Source organism: Nannospalax galili, unplaced genomic scaffold (genome assembly GCF_000622305.1).
Source record: "Nannospalax galili isolate Female #2095 unplaced genomic scaffold, S.galili_v1.0 scaffold218, whole genome shotgun sequence".
In the NCBI taxonomy this organism is placed as follows: domain Eukaryota; kingdom Metazoa; phylum Chordata; class Mammalia; order Rodentia; family Spalacidae; genus Nannospalax; species Nannospalax galili.
In genome coordinates, this window is record NW_008343207.1 from 2,872,223 (window position 1) to 2,881,428 (window position 9,206).

Sequence of the window (9,206 nt, forward strand, 5' to 3'; positions counted from 1 at the left end):
TCCCTCCCTCCCTCTCTCCCTCGCTGCCCCCATCCCTCCTTCCCTCCCTCTGGCCCTCCTGCCCTCCAGCCCTTTCTTTCTTTTTATATTATTTTTTTGTTTTTATGTGTATATTTCCTGCATGTATGTGAGTACACCTGTGTCATGCGATGCCACAGAGGTCAGAAGAGGGCTTCGGATTCCCCTAGAACTGGAGTCAAAGATGGTTTGTAGCCACCATATGGGTGCTGGGAATTGAACCTGGGTCCTCTGCAAGACCAATCTGTGCTCTTAACCGCTGAGCCATCTCTCCAGCCCCTCTTCTTTCCTTTCTTACATTTATTTAGTGTGTGTGAGCTTGTGTATGTGGGTGTGTGCATACCATAGCACATATGTGAAGGTCAGAGGACAGCTTTCAAAAGACAGCTCTCCTCTTTCACCATGTGAGTTCCTAAGATCAAACTTAGTTGTCAGGCTTGGTGGCAAGTGATTTTACCCACTGGCCCTAGATCTCTGTCTTAATCATGTGTCCTTTGGTGATGTGTACTAGACATTCTGTCACCTTAGGCAGCAGCATGGCTTAGGGTTGTATGCATGCATACATGACAATAAGCGTGGGTTTTGATCAGAGGACATCTGCCCCCTTTCCCTTATTCCAGCTTCTGGTGGTTGTCCCTCCCCAATAGTGACTGTGTTCATGGGATCTTAACCAATGAGAATTTCAGCAGTCCCCCAATACTGGTAATTTTTAGCAAAAACCTTTAAAATTCTGTTTTTCGAATTTGAGTGGGATTTAAAACAAGTGAAGCTCCAGAATTTGCTTTTACCATACAACATAGCAACCAAAAATACTTAAGAGAAACTTAGAGCCCAAGACTTACTGCATCTTTGAATAGCACTTGATTCTTACTTTCTACAGTGCAAAAATGCCTGGTTGTTCCTCCTCTTCAGTAGTTCTGTTTTAGCTAAACAAACCCATTTCCTAGCACTCACTGCGTGATTTAACAGCACTGATGTTCGCTCCCTCCCAGTGTTACCATTTCAAAGCATTTCTCTAACCTCAGATTCTTTTCTTACTATTTAGCATTCTGGAGTGTAAGTGTAAGCCACACAATGAGATAAATACAACACTTAGGTTTTCATCTTTGTGTAGAATTTCAGTTTACCACAAACCATGAGAATCCTGTAATTCCTGTGCCGGATACCTTGGGTCTCACTAACCAGCCATACTTTCTGCCATTTCTAACCTGGACTCCAGATTCCTACTCCTCCAGTTGATTTGAAAACAGACTAATACACTTGCTCTGCACTCACCCATACTTCTAACAAACTAGCAGTGACTTGCTTGCTAGCTGTGATCTATCTCTGGTGACCATCTGCATTAATGCAGTGTCTGAGATTGTGTGGCCTGAGTGCTAACCCAAGACACTTTACTCCAGTTTTATTTTCCCTAAAGTAATTTTTGATACAAGGTTTTTAAACATTAAGAGCTTTGTATTTTAATCTAAATTTGGTTTACAGAAGAGTTGCAAAAGTAGTAGAGCCAGTTCCTAGTACCCCTAGTCAGCTGTCTTGCTGTGAACATTTTACACAGCCATAGCACAAGAATCAAACTCAGAAATCAACATAGTTCACAAATGTCCAGCTCTGCAGTTTTCCAATATGGCCTCTTCTCATTCAGGATCCATGCTAGGAAACAGCATGTGTTTGGGTGGTCCCATCTTCTTATTCTCTTCCAACCTGGGGCACCCCTTCATTCATGACCTCAGCACATTTGTATGCATGTAATTTTTAAATACATGCACATGTGTGCACACACATACATATGGATGTACTGGCCTGCCTTTTGGGACTGACTCTTTTGTGTCTTGCCCACCCTCCTGTCCCACTATCCTTTCCTCTTTCCACTTGGACTCTACTATAGACACGTGCATCTCACCAAAGGCCTCTGACCCTCTGGAGAGCCAGGTAGAGGACAGAGAACAGAGGACGACTCCTATTAGGTGCCTTATGTGTCCATTTGGCTCCTAAAGAACCATGTTCACATTTTCTGCTCTAGCCTTTCTACAGTTTAATTTTATGAGCTGTCTAATGTCATCTTCATATTGGTTGAAAAGTACTAATCTTTCCATTTGAATAGTAATGGTCTTTGTTACTGTTTCGGTCCACACAATCTTAAAAACACAACCTCAGAGCCGGGCGCAGTGGTGCATGCCTTTGATCCCAGCACTTGGGAGGCAGAGGCAGGTGGATCTCTGTGAGTTCAAGGCCACCCTGGTCTACATAGTGAATTCCAGGCCAGCTGGGGCTACAGAGAGACCCTGTCTCAAAAAGACAGGAAAAAAAAAAAAATCTCAGAATTTGCTGAAAAAATTGCCAAAATTAGTGAGAACCAACTGATATTTCCAGCCTAAAGCTGCTCTGCATGACATCTGTATAACTGCTTTGCATGTATGTATTTTAATTGTCATTGCTTGGTAATAAATTATTCCAGAAGTAACAATATTCAGCTTGGGGTTCTATTTTGCTATAATTTGGGAGGGGGTACAACAGTTTTCTTTTAATTCTCCATCTTCCAGATTTATTAACTGTCTCTTTAAGTTCAATTGGACACAATGACATGCTGGTTCTGGCATGTTTATGCATAGGTAAACTTTCTCCCCACACAGTAAGTAAAAGTTCAAGTAAAATTTTACAAGCATATCAGCCTTAATCCCCTATAAAACTTCCCTATTATACTTTTTAAAAAAAAATGTTCACTGAACATTTATTTGCAATTTGTTCTAGGACAGTTATTTACTGAACTATCTCAGTTGATTTCTGGAACTCTTTTAACTCTTTGATCTTTTAGAGAAGCCAAGTACATAATAGACGCCGATGAAGAAAAAGCTTCCTTGCAGAAATCCATCAGTATTACTAGTGCTTTACTCACAGAGAAGGACGCAGAGCTGGAAAAGCTGAGGAATGAGGTAGAGTGCTGTGGGGATTGTTCTGCTTCCCTTTTTGCTCCTCCTCCAAGCCTAAGCTCAACCACTACATTTCAGGTCACAGTGCTCAGGGGCGAAAACGCATCTGCCAAGTCCTTGCATTCAGTTGTTCAGACACTGGAGTCTGATAAAGTGAAGCTTGAGCTCAAAGTAAAGAACTTGGAGCTTCAACTCAAAGAAAACAAGAGGCAACTCAGCAGCTCCTCAGGTAAAAGGATACCTACATGGTGCTCCAGCACACTCATTACTGCCTCCTCCTCCTCACCCTGCTCTCCTCCCATTCCTACCCTGTACCCTCTCCAGGGAGCCACTCCTGGTAGAGATGCCCTTCCAATGTGCTGCCCCTAGCTGTCCTGCTCTTGGCTATCCCAGCCCAGGATCTTCCACCACTTAGACAAGGGCTAGTCACAAGCATGCTTGGTGTTTGGGCCTTCTCACACTCTGTGAGTATTGGCACATAACACAGTACATACTAGATGCCATCATACAAGTTAACTCAAACTGGGCATGATGGTGCATGCCTTTAGTTCCAGCACTTTGGAGCAGAGGCAGGTGGATCTCTGAGTTCAAGGCCAGCCTGGTATACATAATGAGTTCCAGGCCAGCTGGGGCGACTGGGAGATCTGGTCTCAAAAAGACCAAAAGAAAAAAACAAACAAAAAAAAAAACCCAAGTAACTCTGGGATCTGCAAATCCATGGCAATGAAAGAGAACAGAGATCACTCTGGTGGAAGACAGCAGGTTGTATCTGCTGAAGACTGGGGAAATCACAGGCATTTGTACTCCCTAGGTGGCCAGCTTAGAATTCCTGAAGGGGCAAGCCCAGCATCTGTGAGACCCAGTAAGGATCAGAGAGGAGATAGGAACTTGGCCCTGTTCTCAGAGATGTGGGGAAGTGCACTTAGCTTCTCATAGTACCAACCTTTCACTGCAGCAGCAAGAAATGGGGATTGTGTGTTTTCCACTGCCCCTTCTGATTTGTTTTCGTTCTTGTTGTTTTAAAATGTAAGGTAATACTGACACTCAGGCAGAAGAGGATGAAAGAGCCCAGGAGAGTCAGGTAATGTTCCTTCCTTACTGTTTTTTTCTGTCTTCAAAGTCATTAGAGGTTTTGAGTATGTAATATAGTCCTATGATCCGAATATTCAATAATATTAAAAATATATTCAGCAGCAGGGCGTGGTAGCGCACACCTTTAATCCCAGTGCCTGGAACGCAGAGGCAGGCAGATCTCTGTGAGTTCAAGGCCAGCCTGGTCTACATAATGAGTTCTAGACTAGCTGGGGCTACAGGGAGATTTTATATCTTTCAAACACACTTTTCTGTTCAGTTTCCCAACTCTCAAACACTGTTGTTCATGTCTTACCTATGCAAAGATTTTTAAAACTATACAGGGAGACAGTGGCAGGTGGATCTCTGTGAGTTCGAGGCCAGCCTATTGTAAATAGCCAGTTCCAGAGCAGCCAAGGCTACATAGTGAGACCCTATCTCAAAAAACAAAGCAAAGCCAGGTGTGGTGGCGCACACCTTTAATCCCAGAACTCAGGAGGCAGAGGCAGGTGGATCTTGTGAATTCAAGGCCAGTCTGGCCTACATAGCAAGTTCCAGGACAGCTGGGGCTACAGGGAGACCCTGTCTCAAAAAAAGACCAAAAAATAAATAAATAAAAAACAAAGCAGAACAAAAACTCAGAACAAAACAAATACAGCTCTACCTATAGTCCAAGCACTTAGAAGGCTGAAACAGGAGGGTCACTAGAGTCTGAAAACAGCCTGTGTGACCTACTGAGAGCCCCTTCTCCAACATGGACATGCACATGCACACGCCAATATTAATACAATCACCCTACCTTTTTTTTAAAAAAAAACAAACAAAAACATAGCCTTATGTAGCCCAGCCGGCCTAGAACTCAACATATAGACCAGAGTGGCCTGGAACTTGTGATCCTCCTGACTCTGCCTCCTAAGTGCTAGGATAATAGGCATACATCACCACCGCAGCCACCTCCCTACTTTTTCTGCATTAGTAGCAGCACAGCACATAAACTACTCCACACTTAATCCTTTCTATAGCTGTATAGTATTCCAGTATATAAACATACCATGTTTTAGGCATTTCCCTTTTGGTTGACAGGACATTTAGGATGCTTCTGAGCTTTTGGGTGTATATTATAAACAGCACTGTGAAGAATTATCTTAAGCAACTATCAAACTCACAGTGAAACCCAGGATTAATTCTGTCTGCTTAGTGTGTCTCATAAGCATTCTACAGAAGTAACAATGTTTTCTCTCCCCCTTTTCCTTTCTGCTTCCATTTGTTTCTGATGCTGCTGCTGACACTTTCCTTCCCATCAGCAAATGGTTTGTTTTATGTTTCCTATTTGTATGCACATGTATGTGTGATTGTGTATGTGGTTTCCTTGCTCCTAAAATGGAGCTAACTGAATGATTTAGAAAATACAACTTGAAAGGTGAATGTGGTAGCACATTTGTGTAATCCCAGCACTCAGGAGGCAAAGGCAGGAAGATAATCTGAGGCCTGGTATAGTGTAAGACCCTGTCTCAAAAAAATAAAAGATAAATGGAAGGAGGGTAGAAAATGCAACTTGAGAAGTAAAAATAGCCCCAGTGTATCTGCCTTCAAAGGTGGCATGCTGATGTCAGAAGGCTGTAATGTGGACAGTGGCAGTTGGGCAGCCCTCACCCTAACAGTGGAAAAGCCAGATAATTCTTTGGAAGTAAAATATAGAACTGGAAATGTGGTTCAGATGGCAGAGAGTGCTTGCCTAATGTACATGAAAGCCCAAGTTGGATCCCTAGCACCACATAAACCAGGCATGGTGATGCATTCCTATAATCTTAGACTTGGAAAGTAGAGGCAGAAGGATCAGAAGTCAAGACCATCCCGGGCATAGTGAGTTAAAGGCTAACTTGGGCTCTATATCAAGAGTCTATCTCGATGGGTTGGGGGTGGAGTGTATGAGATCTTTCAGTTTAGAGAAATGAAACCTTTTCACTATTTGTGGAAGAGAAAAGAACTTCTTTTTTATTTACAAGGAGTGTTCAGAAATTTACCTTCTGGTGGTCTTTTTGTTGTCCTTGTTGCCTAGTACTCCTTGTAATAGGTGCCCTCTGCATGCGGCACCTGAACACTGCTGTGCTAGCATATGCAATGACTCTCCTTAGCAAAAAGGGAGCTTGGTTTTCTCTATTAATCCCCTGCATTTTCTCTGAAGCCCATCTCCAATCAGTTAAGTGGTCTGAAGAAAAGTTCCATCTAATTTTTTTTTTCAGAGCTACAAATCAGAGAAGTCCTGAATTTGTTCCAGAATTAAAAAACTTTTATTTATTCGGTGCTAGGAAATGTGCATAGGGCTTCACAGCTGCTAGGCAGTGCTTTACCACTGAGCTATATTTTTGGCCCTATATTTTTTATGTGGTAGAAAGAAAAATAAAAATCATGCCCATGTATCCAGAAATGTGAAATGATGACTTTGAACAATACAAGGTATTATCTTATTGAAAGAAATCAGTAACAGATCTCCAACCCAGATTTAGTTAATTTCTCTTGTCTGAATGACAAGTGAGGTTCATCCATTTACAGGTGCAAAGATTCAGTAGTAACCATCAGAAGAATATTGAGAGATAGGAAAGGAGAGAAAGAAATCTCCTTGGCTCGTCACCAAGCTGTGGCCTCCTCTAAGTTCACTTGTAGTTCATTGTCCAACTTCAGTGCTCTTGTTCCTCAGTGAGACTGAAAAACATAGGTTCAGTAAGGGCACCGATGGCCCTTTGTAACATTCTCTGCTGCCACAATGAGCAAATTTTCCCAGCCTCTTGAACTCCAGCTGTGTGTGTCATAGACATTTACATAGCTCACCACTTCTTTTTCTTTAAAACATTAGATTGATTTCCTCAATTCAGTAATAGTGGACCTTCAAAGAAAGAATCAAGACCTCAAGATGAAGGTAGAGATGATGTCTGAAGCCGCACTCAATGGCAATGGGGATGATCTGCACAGTTATGACAGGTATGGCAGAGCCCTGGCTGACAGGCATCAGAGGAGAGGTGTTTCGGATTAGATTCTGCAGTGGGTTGTCAAACAAATGAGATCACTCTTACTTGGCAAGAGTGATCACCTGGCAAGAGTGAGAGACCTTAGTGGTCTTACCTGCATATTTTATAAGAGTTGTCCTGGCTTTCCTGGAGGCTCATCACAGATGTAGCCATCATTAGTTCTTGGATATTTAAAAAATTCGTTATAAGTACTGTTGTCTCTTGAATCTCTTCTGATAAGGTTATCACAAAAAGATAAAACTAAGAACCTATTGTTAATATTTGTAGTGATGACCAGGAGAAACAGTCCAAGAAGAAGCCCCGCCTCTTCTGTGACATTTGTGACTGCTTTGATCTCCATGATACAGAGGACTGCCCCACCCAGGCACAGATGTCTGAAGACCCTCCACATTCCACACACCATGGCAGCCGAAGTGAGGAGCGGCCATACTGTGAAATCTGTGAGATGTTTGGGCACTGGGCAACCAACTGCAATGACGACGAGACCTTCTGATGAGGCCTCAGGGCAGAGCTGGGCTCTCCCAGGCAATGACCTCTCAGTAGCTACCACCAGCATTATGCACGCCACTTCAGGAGAACTCGTTATTTTGGACCCCGTCAGCAAATCTAAGAAACTATTTTGATCTTTAATAAATTTTCCTTTCATTTCCCCTTATAAGTTGGAATAATAAATATTTTGTAGGTGAGCTTTCATTTTAAGACTTTGCACCAGGTGCCGTTACTTTTGTTGTCCCTAAGAAACCTCATGGAATAAGTCCAACCCTGACAAGATCTTATTTAAGAAACTTTAAATTATGCTGTTATTTTTTTCATATTTGCACTAAAATATTTCTGGGCTGTATTTATATACTTAGATTTTTCTGGTTTAGCTTTGACACTGGAATGAGTTTCAAAAAAATGTACCACTTTGCATTTTCCTGTGCTCAGTTATTTCTTCTTGAATTCGCAAGCTCTTGGCACACCTGCCATCCGTAGTATCTCTTCAGGCTTGGCAGTACTTAGGTGAAGTTGCAAACATGAAACAGGTCAAGGAAGGGAAGCCCCAGACGGCTGTGGAGGAATGTTTTATAATCTATATGCTGCACCACACACTTGACTGGAGTGTTTTCTTTATTGGTTTTACATAATTTCAGCCTCTATATATTGTATGTATATATTTTTTAAGAAATCTATATTTTGGGAAAAAACATATACAGTGTATCTTCTTTTCAGATTTTTACCTTTATGAAAAAGAAAACACCTAAAGGATCACCCAGATATGACAGACTAGGCTCTGCTTTGCTCCCATTTTGCTTCTTAACTCCTCACGCTAAGTAGCCAGAAGAGCTCTTTCCACTTCTTTTTCCCTTCTCTAAGACACCCCAGCCATGAATTGAGCCACTAGAACGCACGGAAACAAATCTGTTTATAAATTGTTTTTACTATATTTTTAATGAATGTATGATGAGAAATTCAACATTAATAATTTTGAATTTTCTTATCACAAAAAGGTAAGACTAAGAACCTCAACCACCAGAAGTTTATCAACTAGTCTGTCTTCACTTGAATGTCTTCTAGAATATGTAAAAAGTGATAAAGTGTACTTTCCATGCTACATGTATAGTAAGAGCCTCCACAACTGTACATAAGCCTTTGATGGGTTTCTCCCTCAATTAGCAACTGTGCTTGACAAGTGAAAATTAAATGAATCTGTTATCAGTTGACATTTCTGGTTAATAAAACAATAGGAATTGTTTCAAACAAAAATAGGTAAAGCAGTATTAAAATCTGAGCAAATAAATATTCTGCATCTACTTTAATAAAAGGTTATTTTTTTGTCAGTGGTAGTAAATGGACATTATTCTCAGTTCTGTCATGGTTTTTTTTTTTTTCTTCAAATGATCAAGCCCTTTAGATCCACAAGTCAATCCCTCCTTCTAGTCCTACCTTATAAATACTCACTCTGCCCTCCAGTTCCCAAATAGTACTTTCTGCTGAAGTAGAATAGCTTGATAAACACATAAGAAATTAGTGTGTCCAGCTGGGTCCTTCAGAAGCAGATGCAGAAGAATCAGAAGTTCAGGGCCATCCTTGATTAGTGACTTGATGCCAGCCAGCTTGAACCACATAAGACCCTGCCTAAGAAAAGAGAGACTGGGCTGGAGAGATAGCTTCAGGGGTTAAG

The 9,206-nt window shown here is 41.6% G+C and overlaps 1 protein-coding gene across 13 annotated transcripts in view; it reads left to right on the forward strand.

The window, feature by feature from the left end:
• Nucleotides 1–8,862, forward strand: part of Clip1 (CAP-Gly domain containing linker protein 1) — a 145,166-nt gene extending 136,304 nt beyond the window's left edge. For 8 of the 13 annotated variants that reach the window (XM_017799709.2, XM_029566567.1, XM_029566565.1 and 5 more), the window contains 6 exons: nt 2,831–2,948; nt 3,024–3,174; nt 3,977–4,026; nt 5,321–5,326; nt 6,871–6,995; nt 7,310–8,862. In XM_017799709.2, the coding sequence (XP_017655198.1) occupies nt 2,831–2,948; nt 3,024–3,174; nt 3,977–4,026; nt 5,321–5,326; nt 6,871–6,995; nt 7,310–7,535 (676 nt within the window). In that variant the 3' untranslated portion in view covers nt 7,536–8,862. The remainder of the gene's footprint in view (nt 1–2,830; nt 2,949–3,023; nt 3,175–3,976; nt 4,027–5,320; nt 5,327–6,870; nt 6,996–7,309) is intronic. The other 5 variants (XM_029566563.1, XM_008839322.3, XM_008839323.3 and 2 more) reach the window with 1 other exon arrangement.
• Nucleotides 8,863–9,206: the final 344 nt, after the last annotated feature.